General features: G+C 41.6%; 1 protein-coding gene and 1 pseudogene across 1 annotated transcript in view; both read right to left on the bottom strand.

Annotated features, from left to right (window-relative positions):
• The window catches only part of ASAH1 (N-acylsphingosine amidohydrolase 1), a 36441-nt gene extending 32750 nt beyond the window's left edge, over nucleotides 1–3691 (bottom strand). Inside the window, exon 1 of the mRNA XM_065946602.1 lies at nucleotides 3536–3691. Within this exon, the coding sequence (XP_065802674.1) occupies nucleotides 3536–3613 (78 nt within the window). The 5' untranslated portion in view covers nucleotides 3614–3691. The remainder of the gene's footprint in view (nucleotides 1–3535) is intronic.
• A 3277-nt stretch (nucleotides 3692–6968) lies between these two features.
• Nucleotides 6969–7752, bottom strand: LOC136176378 (calcyclin-binding protein-like; annotated as a pseudogene).
• Nucleotides 7753–22864: the final 15112 nt, after the last annotated feature.

Genomic DNA, 22864 nt, shown 5'->3' with positions numbered 1-22864 from the left:
CACTACTGCCCTGCAAATAGGCTCATAGTACTGTCTTTCCAGATTCCTTATATATGTGCTAACATATGATATTTGTTTTTCCCTGACTTCCTTCACTCTGCATAATAGGTTCTAGATTAACCCACCTCATTAGCACTAACTCAAGTGAGTTTCTTTTTATGGCTGAATAATATTTCATTGTATATATGTGCTACAGCTTCTTTATTTATTCATCTAGGACATCTAGGTTGCTTCCATGTTCTACCTTTTGCTAACAGTGCTGCAGTGAACACTGGGGTACATGTGTCTTTTTCAATTATGGTCTCCTCAGGCTATGAGCCTGGTACTGGGATCATTGCATCATATGGTAGTTTTATTTCTGGTTTTTAAAGGAATCTCCATACTGTCTTCCATGGTGGCTGTATCAATTTCCATTCCCACCAACAGTGTAAGAGAGTTCCCTTTTCTCCACATCCTGTCCAGCATTAATCATTTGTAGAATTTTTTATGATGGCCATTCTGACTATTGTGAAGTGATATTTCATTGTAGTTTTGATTTGTATTTCTCTAGTAATGAGTGAATTTTGATTTGCATTTCTCCAATAATGGTTTTTCCAGTAGTCATGTAGGGATGTGAGAGTTGGACCTTAATTAATTAGTGATGCTGAGCATCTTTTCATGTGCTTATTAGCCATCTGTATGTCTTCTTTGGAGAAATGTCTGTTTAGGTCTTTTGCCCACCTTTGAATTGGGTTGTTTGTTTTTCTGTTATTGAGATGCATAAGCTGCTTGTATATTTTGGAAGTTAATCCTTTATCAGTTGTTCATTTGCTACCATTTTCTACATTCTGAGGGTTGTCTTTTCACCTTGTTTATGGTTTCCTTTGCTGTGCAAAAGCTTTTAAGTTTAATTAGGTTCCACTTGTTTATTTTTGTTTTTATTTCCATTATTCTAGGAGGTGGGTCATAGATGATCTCACTGTGATTTATGCCATAGACTGTTCTGCTTATGTTTTCCTCCACCATTATCTCTAAATAGAATCAAAGAATAACTCAAGAAGATCTTAGAATACACCAAACTCTGAAAAGCCTCAAAAAATGGAACAAAATCCACGGACGTTCCAAATTCAATGATTTCTGTTTTGGCTTGTAGTTCCCACTATCATATTTATCAAAAGCAGTTCTGAAGATATATTTTGCAATTCTGAGGCAACAGTTTATCACAGAGTGATTCAAAATGAAAACCTGCTTATTCCTGTCAAAAGATGAGTCACTGACTTTTGTGAAGTTCTCCAAATCCTCTCGGCCAGTGGCTCCCAGATTTTCTAGATCAGTTAAGAAACTGAGAGTGGCCCAGCACAAGGGAGTCCCAATTTATTCTCCAAAGTGACGATATTAAAACAAACAAAAAAATTCACACACATAAAGAACATTTTAACAAAAACTGAACACCTGCAATCAAAATAAAAGCTAACATTCTAATTTTATGGCCTATTTTTTCTCATTTCATCAAAGATTTGTGAAAGCAGTTTCCCCAACTGACACCAGAGGCTAGACTAGACTTTGATAACCACTGTTTCAGATAAAAACTACTAAGTTCATGGAGCATGTGTGCATGCTCAAACATGTCCGACTCTTTGTGACACCCCACGGACTGTAGCCCACCAGGCTCCTCTGTCCATGGGATTTTCTAGGTAAGAATACTGGAGTGGGTTGCTATTCCCTTCTCCAGGGAATCTTCACGACCCAGGGATCAAATCCATGTCTCCTGCATTGGCAGGTGAATTCCTTACTAGTGAGCCACCTGGGAAGCCCAGATTCATGGAGGGGCTATTGATCTTCTTGTTCTAAAAATACCTTTTAAAGTACTTTTGCTTAAGTACTGAAAAAGAAAATAAAAAGCATTCTCTGACATTTGAAACTGTTCTGAGGTCCACAACTAAACCTGTCAGTATTAGCACTTGCTGATCTGACACTCAAAAGCCAGGCCATTTCTGTTCTCCTGTTAGACATAATTGACCTCACAATACCTACCTCAGCGAAGGTTAAGCTGAGGCACGATAAAATGATACAAAGTAAGCCCACTTCGGGACTCTGTCTAAGCTCAGACAAAAAAAAAAAAGGGTACCTTGCAACTCACAAAACATGAAAGACCCTCTTCTACTGCTAACAAATGACGTTCTTCACTCAATCATAGTGTCACCTCACTTTCTAAAAGCATCTGATCCAGAGCAAACCCCTGATTCCTTAGACCTGACCCTGAAACACACGAAGTCCAAATTACAAAACATGTTTCTCCTAACGCCCTTTTTCTGAGAGGCTCCAGAGTTGCCCATGGTGAGCATTCTCATTCACCGTGGAATAATTAAATCCAAGGTTTTTCAACTATAGGCGTGTTTCCTTGGGTCTTTGGCTGAAAGCACTGACAGTATCAAAGTATAAGATTCTTTTAAAATTCTCATAATCCCCACCACTTTATAGCAAATTAATTCCCTACCCATATTAAAGCAGACTAATTTTATTTTTCCTTATATCCTTCCAACCCATACCCACTGTGTATTTTTCTCTTACAGAAATCACTGTGCATACCATTTTGTTTTCTGCTTTTACTTGCTTTATCTTGTGTCACTTTTGAATGGCTGAATACTACCTCACTATGATTTTATTCTTAAAGCACTTCTCCGTAGAGAAATAAAAGAATAAAGGAGGCGAATGCACACCTTGCTTGCAATATCAATATTAAGCCGTCAGGAGCAGCCTTATCTAGACAGTCTTAAGTCACATGCACCCAAGTTCCTACTTATCCCATCTGTCGACAAAGAACAATGCAGTCTTACGGTTTTTCGCGAAGAGAATTACGCAAAAGCACCAGACTGGGTGTCCAGAGGCTTGAGTTGTCACGCATCCGAAAACAAATGTGTGACCTCTGGCTAGTCATTGACTCACTCGGCGACTACTTCCTCCCTTGTAAAGAATGAAACTGGTCCCACACTTGCTCTTGCAATATCAAGCCTGTGTTCCTGCTACTTCCCTGAGGGGGAAAGAGCCACAGGTCTGGTGGTCACTTGACTCGGGTGGGCCTGGACTACTCCCATCGCCCTAACCGGGGATGCCTCGTCCTTTCCGAGGGCCCTTCAGATCCTTAGTTACTACCTCTCCTTCAGCACCTCATCACAATGCAGAGAAAGCCAGTCCTCAAACAGCTCGTAATTTAATTAAGTACACAGATCAACTGGGACTCTTCCTCCAGTAGTTCTATAGGCGCGTGGGAAAAGTACACTCAGTCAAATGTGAGGGTGTGCAAACACAACCGCCAGTCTGCAGAGATGAGGATTTCCCCTCAAAGTTTCTTTGTTCCAGCTTGTACCGAATCGACCCGGGGTGAGGCTCGCCAGCCCGGTCTGCTCCCACGCCTCTGCTCAGAGACACACGGATCCCTGTAAAGATGCTGCCAGGGTCGATCAAGCCCCGCCTGCCCCGCATCTGCGCGTCCCCCACCCCCCCAACCCCTGCTCCGGGGCGCCCCTCTCCGCCTCCTCGACTCCAGCTCACCCACCGGTGGCACCTGCTGCGCAACCAAGCAGGTGACGGTCCCGCTCAGCAAGATGAAGATTAGACGACTCCAGCCTAGCATACTTCCAGCCACCAACGCGCTGCAAAGGACTCCTGAGGAGGCCGCTCGAGGCACCACCTGAGCGCCGAGCAGGCCACGCCCCCGTCCCCACGTGACCCGACAGCCGGACCGCACCACGCGAGGCGTGGACGGGGGTAGATGGGCGCCGGGGTGAGGGCGGCATGGAGGGGCCCTGGCTTTTCAGTGACGCGGCGGGACGAGGAAACCTTCCGAGAGGAAGAACAAACCCGCAAGATGGAGGGTGAGCGCTCGAGTAAGTACCGTGGTGTTCGTCCCACCCCCTGCACGCAGGTAGTGGTTGCGCCCAGGCCGAGCTCCCGCCCCAAGCCCCGCCCCGGCGGGTGCGGCTGTGGAACTTTCCTTCCCGCGAGGTCCCTCACAGAGAGCCGCGCCCTCCTCAGAGATTGGGGGTGGGGACCACCTCCTCTTTCCCGGCCGGTGCTGCCGCGCACGTCCCGGTAGGGCCCAGGGCGAGGTCTGCACTCGGCCGCTCGGTATCAAATGTCCATGAGATGGGCACAAGGCACGAGAGTCTCAAAACGCAGCGTAGCCCGCGACAGCGACCGGTCTTTGCCCTCTGAGGGGAGCAGGGCTCGAAGTGAGTGAGGTTATTGGTCCTGAGCGGGGAGTCACCCGACGGCTGTCAGGGGCCAGGAGCGGGGCATAGTTAATTCTCACGGATGCTCCAGGCTGTGAATTTACCCATTTAGGCTTTCGCCTTCGAACTGCCAAGCCACAGAATTTAGGCTTCGGTTTACTCTCACTGAGACAACAGGTGGAATGCCCAGGTAGGACCGAGAACCTTCCTTCCGTGGAGTGAAGTACCTGTGTACCCTCACCTGCTGCAGTGAGAGGACGCATGTTGGCAAAACCCAGGTGAACCTGGGAGCAGGGTAGGCGGCAGTCTGTTCTAGCCTGCACCTGGGAAACAGCTTTACAGGTGTATTTGCTTGGCATGCGTGCGGTGTTTGGACACTGTTGCCCTAGTCGGATAAAATGGAAGTGTTAGTCGCTTAGTCGTGTCCTACTCTTTGCGACCCCGTGGACTATGGTCTGCTAGGCTCCTCTGTCCGTGGGATTTTCCAGGCAAAAATGCTGGAGTGGATTGCCATGTCTCCTCCAGGGGATCTTCCCGACCCAGGGTTGGAACCCAGGTCTCCCCTATTGCAGGCAGATTCTTTACCATCTTAGCTATGTAAGTTCAATAGAAAATCCTGAGCTCTCCGTTCCACTTTCTGATTGAACCTTTTTGACTTCCAACTGGCTTTTTTTTAAATGCTTCAGTAAAATCAGAATACTGTCACTAAAATCTTCATATATATATTTTTTTCTTATGTAAGTTTGAAATTGTGGTTTCAAACTTGCCCATTTGTATCACTTTGTTAGAAAAAAATCAATGTTTTTGCTGGAGATTGGGAAATGAGAATTTGATATCTGGGAACATTTATTCAAGTTTTTTGTTTTCTTTTTTTTTTTTTTTTTTGTGGTAGATGACAGGATTCCTCTCTCTGATGAGGGAAGTTTGACTTTTGAAACATGTCACATGATTAAAGTAGTTCTTGATTCAAAAGTGAGCAAGAAGATCATAGAAATGTTTATTAATTCAAACAATATTTACTGTCCACCTGCAGTGTGCCAATCATTTCTCCAGACACTGAGGATAAGCTGAGAACAAAAAAGACGGAAGGCTCCTCCCTCATAAGGCTTACATTCTAGATGAGAAATGGACAATAAGCATCAAACCCAAGGAAATTTACTTAGGATGTTGTTTTTGTTAAGTTTGCTGAGTCATGTCCGGCTCTTTGTGACCCTGTGGGTTATAGCCCACCTGGCTCCTCTGTCCATGGAATTCTCCAGGCAAGAATACTGGAGTGGGTTGCCGTTTCCTTCTCCAAGGGGTCTTCCTGACCCAGGGGTTGAACCCACCTCTCCTGCATTGGCAGGTGGATTCTTTACCACTGAGTCACCTGGGAAGCCCTTACATAGGATGTTAGAGGGTAATAAACATTACAGAGAAAAAGCAGAGTGGTGGAGAGGGAGTGGGTTGAGAGTAGGAAGAGTCACAAGTAGTCCATTAAGTAGAATGGACAGGACAGGGGCTTCCCAGGTGGTGCTAGTGGTAAAGAATCCACCTGCCAGTGCAGGAGACCTTAAGAGGCACAACTTTGATCCCTGGGTTAGGAAGCTCTCTTGGAGTATGAAATGGCAAACGGATCCAGTATTCTTGCCTGGAAAATTCCCTAAACATAGGAGCCTGGTGGTCTACAGTCCATAGCGTTGCACAGAGTTTGACAGGACTGAAGTGACATAGCATACAGGGACAGGAAAAGCATTATTGAGAAAGTGATATTTGAGCAGAGATTTGAAGGAGGTGAGGAGTTAGTTTTGTGGATGACTAGGGAAGAGTATTTCAGACAGAGGGAGCAGCCGGAGCAAAGGGTTAACAGAATGTGCCTGGTATGTTTGGCTACAGCAAGAAAGTCAGTGTGGGTGGAGCAGAAGGAAGAGGGATTAAAAAAGTGGGTGAAGTCTGAGAGGTCTGGGGGTGTAGAGCATGTTATATAGGTCATAAGGAGCTATTGTGAAGACCTGGGCTTCGCTCTATGCAAATATGTAAATAGGTTGATTTATCTTGGACCTTAGAATAAATCTACAAAAAAAAGAGAAAAAAAGTAGAGGATTCCACTCTTTTATATAAATGGCTATTTGATTTGAAATCATCTTTTTTTTTGCATTTTATGCAAAAATTCAGGTTTTATTTTTACTTATTCTTGGTGGGAGCTGATGTCAGGAACTGAAAGGCAAGCAGTAGTAACTTTTGTTTTCTACCTCCTAGCTGAAAAATAATACACATAATGTGGCATTTTCATTAGGCAAGACTTTTTACATTTCACATTAGAATACATTACTCTTTTCTTAAATAAAATGACCCAGTTACTAAAGAAACCATCTTTGGAGGAAGTGTTTAATAAGTGTATTTAAATCAGGGGCTTACCTCTTAGCTCAGTCAATAAAGAATCTGCCTGTGTTGCAGGAGACCTAGGTTCGATTCCTGGGTCGGGAAGATCTTCTGGCGAAGGAAGTGGCAACCTACACATGTATTCTCACCTGGAGAATCCCATGGACAGAGGAACCTGGCAGCCTACAGTCCATGGGGTCGCAAGAGTTGGACACGACTTAGCCACTAAACCACTCTTTAAATAAATCCTCTAGTAGGAAATGAAGAATTCATTGCCTTTACTTAGAAGGCTGTGTAAGTAGTTACATGTCACGTTTATTTGTGCCGCTCACCAGCATTTCCTTATTGGAAACATTTTATTTTCCATATCACAGTTCCCAAAAAGACTTTCAGGTTTCAGAATTCTGTATCTCCTTTGGCTTCCTTCTCTCTTGATTCCACTCAGGCTTTATTAATGTTCACTTCGTATCATCTCCATCTTTGTAAACTTTCTTTAGAACGTTCATTAATTCCTCGCTAGGATCTGTTTCAATGTCTTAGGAGGTCTAATCTTTCTCTCTGCATTTTTTTCAACCTGAGTCAGGTAGTTCCACTGTGTGTTTTCTGCTTTCTTTATGTAGATAACTGTATCTGTCTTGACCTTTTTTGAACTGCCTTCCACAGAGATGGGTTTCAAGAGATTGTTCATAATCATGGAGTAACTCTTCCCACTTAAATTCTTTACCAAAAGATCAAATGACCTCTCTGTGAAATGTACCTGCACGTTCTCAGTGAGCACTTGATGAACTGCAGTGAAGTTAATGTAGATTTTCATATACTTGTCTGACTGATCCCATCCATAATTACTGAATTTCACTGTATATGCTGTTTTAATAAGAGCAACCACAGCAGCTAGCTTTTTGTTTTCTAAAAGTTTTGCCCTCCTCTGTGATTTCTGCTGCGTCTTGTTTTTGATTTCTGTCTCAATCTTGGATTTTTCAGCTGTGAGGGGATCAGATACTCTTTTTCTGATGGCTTTTCCCAGCGGCACTTTAAGCTCTTCTATATCTTTCTGTAGCTCTTCCTAATTGAAGCCATGGTTGGGCTGCACCAGGCAAGGCCCCGGCTGCAGCGGCACAGGGGCAAGAACGGGAAATGCCACCCTGAACATGCTCACCCCCAGCGCAGACTGCTCTGGCATTGATCATTCATCTTTTTGAAAAAAAAATTTATCAAATAAAAGATTCTTTAAATTCTGTGGTGCTTTATAACTTTCAAAAATTACACACACACAATTTCATATAATTGCATTATTGCCCCTCTCCTTACACTTCTCCCCAACTGGTAACCACTAGTTTGTTTTCAATATCTTTGAGTCTACGTCTTTTTTGTTTATTAACTAGTTTGTTTTATTTTTCAGATTCCACAATATGAGTGATAGCATACAGTATTTTGTATTTCTCTATATTATTTCACTAAGCATTATGCTTTCCAAGTCCATCCATTTTACTACAGATGGCAAAATTTCCTTCTTTTATATGGGTGAGTAGTATTCCATTGTATATATTTATATACCAGTACTTCTTTATCCATTTATCCTGATAGACACTTAGGTTTCTTCCATACCTTGGTCATTATAAATGATGATGCTATAAAGATAGGAGTGCATGTATCTTTTCCATTACTGTTTTTTTGATATATATCCAGAAGTGAAATTTCTAGGTCATATCAATTCAGTTCAGTCGCTCAGTTGTGTCTGACTCTTTGCAACCCCATGGACTGCAGCATGCCAGGCCTCCCTGTCCATTCCAACTCCCGGAGTTTACTCAAACTCATGTCCATTGAGTCGGTGATGCCATCCAACCATCTCATCCTCTGTCGTCCCCTTCTCCTCCTGCCTTCAATCTTTCCCAGCATCAGGGTCTTTTCAAATGAGTCAGTTCTTCCCATCAGGTGACCAAAGTATTGGAGTTTCGGCTTCAGCATCAGTCCTTCCAATGAATATTTAGGACTAATTTCCTTTAGCATGGACTGGTTGGATCTCCTTGCAGTCCAAGGGACTCTTTAAAAGTTTTCTCCAACACCACAGTTCAAAAGCATCAATTTTTCACCGCTCAGCTTTCTTTATAGTCCAGCTCTCATATCCATACATGACTTCTGGAAAAATCATAGCTTTGATTAGAGGAAACTTTGTTGACAAAATAATGTCTCTGACAAAATAATGTTGCTTTTTAATATGCTGTCTAGGTTGGTTGCAGCTTTTCTTCCAAGGAGCAAGCATCTTTTAATTTCATGGCTACAGTCACCATCTGTAGTGATTTTGGAGCCTAAGAAAATAAAGTCTGTCACTGTTTCCCCATCTATTTGCCATGAAGTGATGGGACCAGTTGCCATGATCTTAGTTTTCAGAATGTTGACTTTTAAACCAACTTTTTCACTCCCGTCTTTCACTTTCATCAAGAGACTCTTTAAAATTAGGTCATATAGTAGTGACCTAAAAATTGAGCTACTCTATTTTTTGTTTTTGGAGAAACTGCCATACTGGTTTCCACAGTGGCTTCAACAATTTACATCCCCACAAACAGTGTACAAGGGTTTCCTTTTCTCCACATCCTTCAAGATCATTTATCTGAGAGCACTTTAAACACGTTACCAGGGACTTCCCTGGTGGTCCAGTAGTTAAGAATCTGCCCTGCAATATGGGGAACTAAGATCCCACATGCCATGAAGCAACTAAGACTGTGTGACAATGAAAGATCTCACATGATGCGACTAAGACCCAGTGCAGCCAAATAAATGACTATTTAAAAAACACATCACCAAAAAAAAAAAAACCACATCACCAAACACATTTCTTTTTTCCCTACAAGAGGATGTTAATTGCCCGTTAGACGTCTGGCAAAATCAGAATCTTTACGCAGAAGATTTGTCAATTGGCATAATATTCTTAGACATGATTTTCATATAACTTTGCATTTAACTTTCAATATTATATACCTTTGATTCTGTTTTCAGACAAAATTTAAATCAAGTTCCTTAAAATTATGCCGTTTTATGCATTTTTAAAAATTATATCTACATCTTTTTTCTTAACCTACTCAATTTTTGGGTACTAGAAATGTACAGAAGGAAGACCAAGGCAAATTGTGCAGCCATATGAAACTTCACTGTGCTTTATGGCACACTGACATATTCATAGAAATGGTATTTAAGTGTACAAATGATTATGTTGGAAAGGGTGGTTCAAGTATTATCTACACAGCAAGCATCAAGAATAAGACTTGGATAACCTGTTTAGTATGAAGAGTCGGCATCATTAATCAAATTGTTTATCAGAATAGCTCAAGTTCTTGGCAAGCTGTGGACTTTTTCTAATCTCCTACCTAACATTACTGGGTTCCTGAGGTGGAGACTTGATTTAAAATCATTGCAGCTTAACCGCCCAATCCTGAATGAAATCTATCGCACATATTACCCAGAACAGGTATGACTTGATTTAATAAAGCTGAATATTCAGAGATTTGCACTAAAAAAGCAAGAAATATGGAAATAACAATCCATTAAAAAAAACCAAAAACATTTTACCAGAAGTATTTACCAATGAGTTGCTTAATTAATTTAAAAAAAAGACAGTATATCTAAAATGTAATCTGAGTTTCAAAGCTTTGGTTTTTGTCCATATTTTCCAGAAGAAATCTAAAGATAGATAAAACAGATGGAAATCAGAAGTCTTGCAAAACTGTTAAATGGTTCCTTCCTTCTAGCAGTTTTCTTTATCACACTAAGATTACTTGTTTTATATGTTTTGCTTTTATATAGAAAAACATGTCAAATTGTTACCTTTGACTCAAGGTATAATGATATTTTATTCTATTACAAAACTATAAGTAGTCCCATTTAATCTAATTGTCCCCACATATGATGTCAAAGTCAAATAGTTATCTTAATTATCCCTCACTTTGCAGTTACCTTTCTGTTTCTTTGTGAAATGTTTTTGATGTCTTGTTGAACCCCGACACCACAGGCATGTGCAAGTCTGAAGAGTCACTTTATAAAAAAGTCCTTCTGTCTCTTTCTTCTTTATTTGATAAGACATACGGTTCTGACCTGAGAATTATTATTATTATTTTTAGTTATTTATTTGGCTGTGTTGCGTCTTAGATGTGGCACGTGGGATCTTCTAGTTGCAACTTGCATGCTCCAGACCCCACTGGCTCAGTATTTGTGGCTCATGGGTGTAGTTGCCCCGAGGCATGCAGGATCTTTGCTCCCAGATCAGGGATCCAACCTGCATCCCCTGCACTGGAAGGCAGATTCTTACACTGGGAAAGTCCTTCTGATGTGAAAATTGTCAATTCAGTTCAAATCAATAATTGCTAAATACATCTTTTGTTGTTCTGATTTCATATTCCTGCATAGTTCCATTTTATATCAGTTCAGTTCAGTGGCTCAGTTATGTCTGACTCTGCGACCCCATGGACTGCAGCACATCAGGCCTCCCTGTCCATAACCAACTCCTGGAGTTTACTCAAACTCATGTCCGTCAAGTCAGTGATGCCATCCAACCATCTCATCCTCTGTCATCCCCTTCTCCTCCTGTCTTCATTCTTTTCCAGCATCAGGGTTTTTTCAAATGAGTCAGTTCTTCCCATCAGGTGGCCAAAGTAAACCATTCTAATTTCCTGTTCAATGCTTCCAACCAGTTGTTTCTCATAAGTTTGTAGTAAATTCATTTATTCTCTCAAGAAACACTAAGCACTTACTCTACATGCTGGGTGACTAGCAAAAAAATGATTCCTGCCCTGTTTTATGGGAGAGGAATTCAGTCTCATCGGAGAGGAAAAATGAAGATGGAAGGGAAAAGTTAAACCCAGTGACTGTCTTGTAAAACAACACTAGGTTTTGCTTATTCAGTGCTCCACCCTCTGGTTGAATATAGTGGCTGTTTCACTAACCTCAGTTCCACTCCTCCATTTTGCAGCAGCTGTGTGGCTTGGATGAGCCATAGCCTCATCCTTAGTCCCATCTCGAGGTAGGCCCTTGTTGGCCTATTTTAAGGTTATCAGAGTCCTCTTGCCCCCATGCTTGGTTTTGGTCTGAGTCACTCAGACTCCTGAATTCAATAGGCCATGGTTTGAATCTCAGGGCTTTTGCTCTATGATTGAAGCAATTGTCTTTTTTCTTCTAACAGGAAAGAGTAAGCTGTTAGTCTCCACTGTTACTGGCATTCATGCTCTAAACTTGAAATGAGCCGTTTACAGATGGATAGATACTGTGGACAGCAGAGGAGAGATGGAGAGAAACTGGGTCATTATGACATTGTTTATCGACTAGATCAACCAACCACAGACCCGTCCGGCAACTGGACTCTTTGTTACTGTGAGCCACTACTCTTGTTTATCATTTAAGCCAGTTCAGGTTGGTTTGCTTGCAAGTTGAATTGTACCTGATAGCATCTTAACTGCTGTACGCATAGAAATAGGTCTGTTTACCTTCTCAAGAGCAGAGGAGAATTTATGAAGCTATATATTTACAAAGCTATAACACAGGTTTCAAGGTCTCCACTTGCTCAGGCATCTTCCAAACTTTCTACCTAATTTTACACTTGTAATTTTGGACATGTTTCCTTAAAGAGGACCATCCAAATTGTATAAGCTTTAGGCCTTACAAAACCATTAGATATTTTGGAAGAGAAAATTTTCACCTTTCTCCCCCATCCCTTTAACATGTTTCCCTAGGGGAAGGGTAACTTACCTAACTGGTAGATAGCTGGATGGGTCACTGTATGTGTGTGGCCTGGCTTCTCTAGCTCTCTCATTCAGATCTGTCTGCCCATAGTGGTCAGCCCTGCTGACAAGAGCAGAAGGAAAAGTAGTTGCTGCCTTTGACTTTGTCTTCCAAAATTGCCACCTATCCAACAAATTTTTAAAAGTATAGTGTTGACACAATGGCTGTGAAGACTCTGAAGAAAGCATCATGAAAGGGTGGCTCTGGGAGACACTGAGAGAAAGTAATTTAAAAATGGAGGCTTTTGTACATACTTGCATCTTCTGCCCTTCAACCTAGCCTACCCTGCCCTTGGTTTACTCCCCGTCATGTTAGAAATTGTGCCCCTGGGAAGCAGTTTGCATTTGTCAAATGACTGAGTGCATAAATTCATTCCAGAGGAGAAGGAGTTGGTGCCCCATCTTGGCCTCAGGTCCCAGCTGTCTTCTCTTTTCCAGCTTATCAGTAGTAAAGCTGATGTTGATTCTCACCTGATGCCTGTGTGCATTTCTCAATCATTTCCCAACCAGGAAAGGTGAGGAGAATGATTCTCACCCTGAAATGACAACATAAGTCAGCAGTAGCAATTATAGTAACATATGTATAAGAAGTACTTAATGACCTACTAAAACTACCGAGCAGATCAGTATGAGTCGTTAAAGATACACATGCATGCAGGGCAGAAATAGAGGCATAGATATAGAGAATGGACTTGTGGACAGAAGTGGGGGGAAGGAGAGGGTGGGATGACTTGAGAGAGTAGCATCGAAATATATATATTACCACGTGTAAAATAGATACCTAGTGGGAAGTTGCTGTATAACGCAGGAAGCTCAGCCCAGTGCTCTGTGATGGCCTAGAGGAATGGGATGGAGATTGGGGGCGGGAGAGAGGCTCAAGAGGGAAGGGGATATGTGTATATTTATGGCTGATTCATGTTGTTGTATGGCAGAAACCAACACAACATTGTAAAGGAATTATCCTCCAATTAAAAGCAAAAGATACACATGCAGTAAAATAGGAATTCCTAATCAAAGGTAGTTTACAACTGAAAAAGAAAATACTACTAACATAAATAGCTACCATCTTATGAGGTCAACCACAATTCATGTATATATTCTACCATGTATATTATATATATTGTTACATTGGATTGCATCATATGAAATTGCAGAATTGGCAATTTTATATGGGCTTCCCTGGTGGCTCAGTTGGTAAAGAATCTGCCTGCAATGTTTGTAGGTTAATGAGTAGTTGACTGTCAACACTTTTATATGGTCAACCTCGTATTATTGACACCCCAAACATTCACAATTATTTGACTTGGCTTGGAAGCTGGGGCCATCACTCAAGATCATCTGTAGACCCTGATGGCTCCTGCTTTTCCTCACCCTTTGAAGATTTTCCACATCTAGCTCACTATCCTCTTTTAAACATGATTCCTGTCAGTATTCTTACTGATTGCAATGTCCACAAAAGCAATTTTTCCAATATTCTGATTTTTCATGGTTTTTTTGACCTCTTCTCTTGCAATGACCTCTTCTGTCTTTTTTTCTTTACCTCAAATGCCCAATTCCATTGTCATGTCTTTAACATTGGAGCACTTCATTTTATTTCTGAAATATCACTGTTTTTTGATTCTTATATTTCTCACTGAACAAGTGTATTCTATGTCCTCTGTTGGTTTCTATTTCTCAACTGACCTCTATCTGTGGGGTGCCCCAGAACCTGGTCTTTAGATTTCTTTTTTTCTTTACCTATGCTCTCGCTTCCCTGCTTAGTATCTTTTCAGTGATTTCCCATTATCCCTACAGTCAAGTCCAGAATTCTCAACTGTCGCTCAGAAGGCTCTGCTTAGAAACCAGATTGCTCCTGATTTTCTCTCTGGAAGGCATTATTGCTTATCATACCCCCTCAATCATTCCCTTTAAAGCAGTTCCTCTAAAATGCCACACTTTTTTCTGCCTCAGTGTTCCTACTCACTGGCTTCCTATATATGGAATGCTCTTTCTCATGCCTGTCCTTGCATATGTAACTCCTGAGAGTTCAGCTTAATTTATGGCCTCCTTAGAGAAGCCTTCCCTGACTTAAAACTGTCTAAACCAAGTTTGGTCCCTGTTATTCAGTTCTCAGCTATCCTGTACTTCTCCTTGTCAGTTGTTGGTACATATAATTGTTCAGTTATATATTATTTGTTTGAAGTCTGCCTTCCTTAATCTGTAAATCCTCTCAAGACAGGGGTCATGTCTGTGTTGTAATTATTGCATGCGTAATATCTGGTGCAATGCCAGACATAATGATGGTGTATAATAAATGTATGATGATTAAGTGACTGATTATTTATGGAACTCAGGATCCTAACTTCTCTAAGTAACGAAACTTTGTGGGGAGCACACTTCAAATTCTAACTGGAGTTCTACAAGCCTGTCCTTTTCTCCTGTTCCCTCAACCACACTGCTTTCACTCTTTCTCTCTCTGGTATTCATGGTTTTCAGGCTTCTTGTAGAAAGTCTGCAGTTTGTGATGGGCATTGGAAGAAGTGTGACTTCTTGAAGCAAGACTGGATCAAAGACCTGGGGAGATACACCTTGGGTATTGGGCTTTTATCTCAGAATATCTTTGAAATAAGCTTTCTTTCTGTTCTCCAGATTCTAAAATAAAATTTTAGGGATCGTCTTATTGTTCTATTAAAGATACAAGATGCACAATTCTATACTTCATTTTATCAGGAACATGTAGGAAAAGATGGGATCTATTCCTGGATGTTAATATTGTACCTGTATCTCAAATCTGAAGGAGTGGTATCTGTGAATTGTAGGATATGCATCTATTCAGTCAAAGTGATTAAAACATATAAAGAGACATGGATTCAATCCCTGGGTAGGGAATGTTCCCTGGAGGAGGAAATGGCAACCTACTCAGTATTCTTGCCTGGAAAATTCCATAGACAGAAGAACCTGGCGGGCTACACAGTCAATGGGGTTGCAAAGAGTTGGACATGACTGAGCACACATGCACGCACACACAAGAAATAAAACACTACTTAAATCTAATAATAGAGAGGGCTTGGAACTGAGAAGGTATATTTCAAAATGTTTAAAAATGAGAGGTGTTCTTGTTAAAAGAATGAGTGGTAATGCTCCTGAAGGGTCATTAGATGTTAGAGAGAAGGATTTCCAATCTAGGAATAAGGTAGCGGAAGCACAATGCTTAACCTTGCTGGCCTGTAGTTAATTTAAGGTGGAGCGAAAGATCAGCTGAGCTTTAAGGTAGCTTTAACTTAGTTAAGCTAAGCTTTAACTGCTTTAAGACAGTTCATTGAATGGTCAGGATACTGTCAGTGCTGAAGCTGATGAAACTGAGGATGGGAGGCTCCGTGAAGAGAAAGACTGAGAGCCAAGTTCCTGGAGGGCTGAGTATGCTGATGAAGAGCAGTGTGGTACTGCAGAGGTAATGGGTGTGGATGGTATGTGCTTCAAGGCCTGACCTGATGGGTGGGGATAATGAGAAGCTTCAAAACTGGTACTTGGGCTGTGGTGCAGGATTCTCTGACTCTGGGTGCACGGGCATGCAAGCTGAATTCAGCTTGAGAAGAGTCAGGAGGGGCATTTTCATGGGAGAGTCAAGAGGAAATTTGTCTATTAGAAATTTTGGTTTACACCTCTGCTAAATGCTTAAGTCTTTGTCCATTTTTCTGTATTATGGAAAGAGCATACCAGTGAGGAATGAAAAAGGCAGTAAAAGGAACATGGAAAAAGAAAAGTTGGTAATCATAGGTTGGCAGGTGGGAGAGGTTGAAGAGTCTGTGATGGACATAGAGAAGGTCTCCCAAAGATCAGTTTTGGACTAAAAATGAAAAACAAGGGGGCATACAAGAAGCTTTCTGTAGGAATTGGGGAATAAATTATTTCCCAAATAATAGAAGTGATACACATGCATAATTCCTGCTGCTCTGCTTTAAAGGTGACCTATACTAGGAAATGGCAGCTTTCTCCAATATTCTTGTCTGGGAAATCCCCTGGACAGAGGAGCCTAGTGGGCTACAGTTCATGGGGTCATAAAGAGTCAGACACAACTGAAGCAACTGAGCATGCACATGTACAACTTAAATTTCCAGTTGGTACAGTTAGTTAGGGAACTAAGATTAGAAACCATGACTTGATTCCTTACCTTGGAGTCTACTTTTCTTTAAGTTTCCACCTTTCTAAAGGAGTAAAGAGACAAGCTTTATTTTCTGTATTCTCTCTCTTACAATTCCACTTAGTATCTGAGGACCAGGATTAAGAAATAGCATGATGGAAAAATAAACACTAATTAGTAGTGCTATACTCTTTTTTTCTCTACTAGCAGCACTTAGAACAGGATTGCAAAACCTCATCAGGTTTGCAAAACACTGAGAGAACACCTACAGATTTTAATTTACAACTCCTCGCTGTACACTCTGAAAAGAAAATCTAGGTTTTTCTTTTCTTTTTTTTTTTTTAATGCAATACAAAGGCAGGGCTGAAACACAAGGCCAAATGAAAAGAATGCTTATTGTTTCTCCGTCATGGAAAATAAGCCTCGGTAATGGATTGAGAGAAGTAGCCCAGTGGCAAAATATTAAACAGAAAGAGATTAAATAGCATCAGAGATTTTCCTAGGGGTGAAGTATTAATACATAGGAAATGTCGTAAAATAAAACCTGCCTTAGCACCATTTCCCTTAATGAAATATGCATAAAAACACCTGTATAAGATGTTAATATTAGGGGATTTGTAGTGAAGAGTATAAAGGAAATCTGTACTATTTTTGGAACTTTTCTGTAAATCTAAAATTATTCAAAGATTTTCTCCACCTTTCTCTCCGGTGTGAAGACACAGCCAGAAGAGACTCTCACCAGGAATTGAATCAGCCAGCACCTTGTTCTTGGACTTACCAGTCTCTGGAACTGTGATAAATAAATGTCTCTTGTTGAAGTAAAAAAATAAAGTCAAAACAAAATAAAAACCAAAACAACACCCACATAAACTTACTGTAAACTAATAGGTAGATGAGGAAAAAGAGAAAGTAAAGGCATGAAACTACTCTTTTTCTCATTGTTACTAATCTTTTAATTAAATGAAATGGATTTCAAGATGAATGAGTCTGAAAAAATTATCACAGAGGTTACCTGCATTAAACCCCTTAGGCTAATGTTGATAATAACAATACCATAGAAGAACAATATCTTGAAAAGTCATTTTGATGTTTTTCACCTGTTACAAAAGCTGTCATGCCATAATAATTTAGTTAATAAACTGATGTTCAGCTAGCATATTTTAATAATTCTTCTGCATCATAAGAGTTTGGAGCAATTGAGTAAATATAATTCCTGCAAAAAAGAGTTGAAGCTATGGATTGATTAGTGTCTACACTAGAGTTGACCCAGGAACTCTACAGCATTTGGGTGGATATTGGGCCATCTGGTACGCTGAGTCCATTTTAGGACTTCAGTCCTATTTTGATATTTGAATATTTTATTTTAACTATTCTTTCTGTAGGATGTTGAGTTTTGTATCTGTATCTAGGAAAGTCCAGGCAGGTCCTTAATTTGGGGAAGAGTGGGCAGGGAGTAAGAGTTTGAGTAAGTCATGGTGGAGCAGCTTGACTAGACTAACCCTCTCATACGACACAAATTAAACGTTGGACAAAATAGTAAAAATTATCTAAACATAATGGAGAGTGACCAAAAGTATGTAGAAACTTGAGGGGAGTTAACTCTAGTAGGAAGGACTGATGCTGAAGCTGAAACTCCAATACTTTGGCCACCTCATGCGAAGAGTTGACTCACTGGAAAAGACCCTGATGCTGGGAGGGATTGGGGGCAGGAGGAGAAGGGGACAGACAGAGGAGACTGGGTGGCATCACCGACTCAATGAACATGAGTTTGAGTAAACTCCGGGAGTTGGTGATGGACAGGGAGGCCTGGCGTGCTGTGGTCCATGGGGTCGCAAAGAGTTGGACACGACTGAGCGACTGAACTGAACTCAACTGAATTCTGGTAAAAAGGAAATCACATTCTTAACATTTTTTTCAACTTAGGGCGAGCCCCAGGCAGTGCCACTAAGAGTCATTAATACTCATACAGAAACCTTACTGTTACTAAAACTTAAATCTTACTTGAGGAATCTGAGGACAGAGTTCAGAGCAACTAAATAGTGTAGAAATGAGGTGGAAATCCTGAAAAAAAGGAGAAAGTTACAGAGGGTAGCCACACAGCTCAAATCTCTCACTAATCTCAGAACTCCACATCCTTGGGGCAGACTTCACGCAGCCCAGCTAAAACTAAAAGAATGGGAGGGAGATTTCAGTTGTGGCTCACTGTGGGGAGACAGAATTTGGAGCTTGAGATCAACCAAATTAAACAATATCAACAAACAACTACTAAGTAATATCAACAAAAATTCCTCAGAGGGACAAAACAGAATCCAGTTTCTATAATGTATTATTCACAACATCCAGGATACAATCTAATTAAACCAGACATATGAAGAACATACTAAAAAGGAAAGGCAAGCAGTGGTGACTGACCCAGATGTTGGAATTAGTAGACAAGGATTTTTAAGGGAGCCGTTATAACTGCCTAAAATAAAAAACACCAAAAAAGACTTTTAATGAATGCATAGGAAATTTCAGCAGAGAAACAGAAATTTTAACAAATTTTAACAAAGCAAAAGCCACAGGAGGATCAAATGGATTCTAGAAGTGAAGAATAGTGTCTGATGGGTTTAACAGAAACCCATCAAAAAAGTGATGGGTTTAACAGTAGTTTGAAGATAATAAAAGAGTGAGAGTCTGTGAACATGAAGATAGAAAAATCTTCAAGATGATCTAATCTGAAAATGTGTGAGCAGTCAAAATTGGGTGTGGGGAGCTTTTTCTTTATTTATACTTTTATTGTATATAACCTATCTTTTCGTAAATTTACTAGACTAGTAAGTCAGGGGAATGTTTGATCAATGTTTGATCATGAACGCATCTTTAAAAAATTTTTGTTTTGGTCTGCACTGGGTCTTCGTTTCTGCGTGGACTTCCCTCTAGCTGCAGCAAGCAGGGGCTGTTCTAGTTGCCGAGCACTGGTCTCTTGTCGCAGATAACAGGCTCTCGGGCATGTGGATTCAGTCGTTGCAGCTCCCAAGCTCTAGAGCACAGGCTCAACAGTCGTAGTGTAGGGGCTTAGTTGCTCTGCCGCATGTGGGATCTTCCCAGGTCAGAGATTTAACCTGTGTCTCCTGCATTGGCAGGTGGGTTCTTTACCACTGAACTACCAGGGAAGCCCAGAACGTATCTTGATTTTGACAGTGCTTTGAAAAAAATTTCTCAAGATATGCTCATGTACAAGATGGAAAAATGTGGACCACATGGCTCTCTGCACATTTGTTCTTGATCTCTGCCACTCTCCTAGACTGACTTCAGTGCTATCATGGGGGCTGTATAAAATGCAATGCTCGAAACAGGGAAGGAACACTCACCTGTTACCTGCGATTTTTTACTTACTTGTTATCCTCCTTCACTAGTATATAAACTCCATGAAGGCAGGAAGTGCCTATCTGTATCCTCCTAGTTGTCAAGACCTGAAATTAACTCCTGCTCTCTTGAACAGGGGCAGAAACTAGGTTAACATGAAGATGAGCATGGTGACAAGAAATCCAGGAATGTATTACATTCAGAAATTCAGGTTAACAGAATGCTTGTTTCAGGGAAATCAGCTGGCAGCGGGTCCCTAGTGCCAAACTGGTGTTGGAAATAAGACTTAAGTCTCTTGTGTGCTCGGAGAAGGCAATGGCACCCCACTCCAGTACTCTTTGCCTAGAAAATCCCATGGGCGGAGGAGCGTGGTAGGTTGCAGTCCACGGGGTCGTGAAGAGTCGGACACGACTGAGCAACTTCACTTTCACTTTTCACTTTCATGCATTGGAGAAGAAAATGGCAACCCACTCCAGTGTTCTTGCCTGGAGAATCCCAGGGACGGCGGAGCCTGGTGGGCTGCCGTCTATGGGGTCGCAGAGTCGGACACGACTGAAGCAACTTAGCAGCAGCAGCTCATGTGCTTAGTTTCTCAGTCATGTCCAACTCTTTGCGACCCCACGGACTGAAGCCCGATAGGCTCCTCTGTCCATGGGGATTCTCCTATGGACAGAGAACACTGGAGTGGGTTGCCATGCCCTCCTCCAGGGCATCTTCCCAACCCAGGGATTGAACCTAGGTCTCCCGCATTGCAGGTGGATTCTTTACCAGCTGAGCCACCAGGGAATCTGTCTCTTGAGGGTAGTGTTTCTCCAGGTGTGGCTCAGAGGCCTGCTCCAGAATTACCTGGAGCACTTGTTAAAAATTGGGGGACTAATCTTAAATTTGTTAGCCTGCATCTTTAAGGATGGGTCTTGGAAATCTACAGGTATCCTAGACAATTCTTATGTATATAAATTTATTTTTAGGGGTTGGGGAGCTGACAAAAGCAAGGAATAGACTAAGTCCTAGGGCAGGTTTCACAATCTTGGCACCACTGGCAATTTGATTGGATAATTCTTTGTTGAATTATCCAGGGGAGGGGGGGCGGTGCTGTCCTATGCATTGTAGGATGTTTAGCAAGTATCCCTAGTTTCTAATCCTCTAGATCTCAGATTACCCCTTCCTCTCCAGTTTTAACAACCAAAAATGTCTCCAGACACTCCAAAATGTCCCATGGGCAAAATTGGCCCTGCTTGAGAACCACTGCTTTGGGGGATCAGGAGGAGGAGAAAGCAACACTGGAGAATGTCCAGCTATTGGAACTGGGATGCCATGTTAAGGTGAGAGCTACAACAAGAGTTCCTCTACAAGGCTTGTAGTGTTGGCTTAGCAAATTTTTTGTAGAGGGGCCATGGGAGTCTAGAGTTGGTGACAGATGGAATATAGAGGCTGAGAACTAGACAGGGTGTCACACCAGGTTTTGGTCATGGCTGTGCACTGGAGTCAACATGGAATTGTAAAAACATAAAAATGCATCAGCCAGTCTTAGCTCTACTGAAGCGGAATATCCAGTGAAGTCCAGGTACTTGGTACACAACCTGGATTCAGGAACACTCACAGGGTTAGATGACATCCTGAGTACTGTGTTCAGGAACTCAGAAGACAGTTCAGTTCAGTCGTTCAGTCGTGTCCGACTCTTTGCCACCCTATCAACTGCAGCACACCAGGCCTCCCCGTCCATCACCAACTCCCGGAGTTTACTCAAACTCATGTCCATTGAGTTGGTGATGCCATGCAACCATCTCATCCTCTGTCGTCCCCTTCTCTTCCTGCCTTCAATCTTTCCCAGTATCAGGGTCTTTTCAAATGGGTCAGTTCTTCGTATCAGGTGGCCAAAGTATTGGAGTTTCAGCTTCAACATCAGTCCTTCCAATGAATATTCAGGGCTGATCTCCTTTAGGATGAACTGGTTGGATCTCCTTGCAGTCCAAGGGACTCTCAAGTCTTCTCTAACACCACAGTGCAAAAGCATCAATTCTTCGGGTGCTCAGCTTTCTTTACAGTCCAACTCTCACATCCATACATGACCACTGGAAAAACCATAGCCTTGACCAGACGGACCTTTGTTGGCAAAATAATGTCTCTGCTTTTAAATATGCTATCTAGGTTGGTCATAGCTTTTCTTCCAAGGAGTAAGTGTCTTTTAATTTCATGACTTCAATCACCATCTGCAGTGATTTTGGAGCCCAAAAAATAAAGTCTGTCACTGTTTCCACTGTTTCCCTATTTGCCATGAAGTGATGGGACCAGATGCCATGATCTTAGTTTTCTGAATGTTGAGCTTTAAGCCAACTTTTTCACTCTCCTCTTTCATTTTCATCAAGAGGCTCTTTAGTTCTTCTTCGCTTTCTGCCATAAGGGTGGTGTCATCTGCATTTCTGAGGTTATAGATATTTCTCCCAGCAATCTTGATTCCAGCTTGTGCTTCATCCAGCCCAGCGTTTCTTTCAGCCCAGAAGGAGACAGGCTGGGCATAAAACTGCCTGGGCAAAGCAGACCTCAGCAATGCTTAGTGTCTGAACCTCTTTAATAGCTCCCTTTCCATCCCACAAGTGAGGATGAAAGCATTATATACATATCTGTTATGGCTAGATGATCCTAAGCAGGGGATTTCCCCAATTTTACTCTTAGCCTCTGTTCTGAACCTACTTGCTCTTTTGTGATGTTTCCTGTTTTCACCCCACTGCTTAATACAATTTTTTTCTCTCTGTCCAGCACCCTCACCCTGATATTTGCTTGGCTTGTGTATGATCTGGGCAGTTTCAGAGGTAGAATCAAAGTCTTGCTGATGGACTTGGAGTTTCTAACTTCCTTTTAAAGGTACTGATCAGACACCTATGTATTAAAAATGGAAAGTAAGACTAAAGCAGTAAGACAGCTTCCACAAACTGCACAGGAAACATTAGTTTCATAGAGTAGAACTTTATCCTTTTGACAGGAAATCCAGAGAAGAAAAAAAAAATTTCGTGCCACTTTCAAAGTTTCATTTCCATGTGAAACACTGCAGTTAACTAAAG

This window comes from Muntiacus reevesi, chromosome 10 (assembly GCF_963930625.1).
Source record: "Muntiacus reevesi chromosome 10, mMunRee1.1, whole genome shotgun sequence".
In the NCBI taxonomy this organism is placed as follows: Eukaryota; Metazoa; Chordata; class Mammalia; order Artiodactyla; family Cervidae; genus Muntiacus; species Muntiacus reevesi.
The sequence above is the reverse complement of the archived record's forward strand: the minus strand, read 5'-3'. Positions and strand labels throughout refer to the sequence as shown.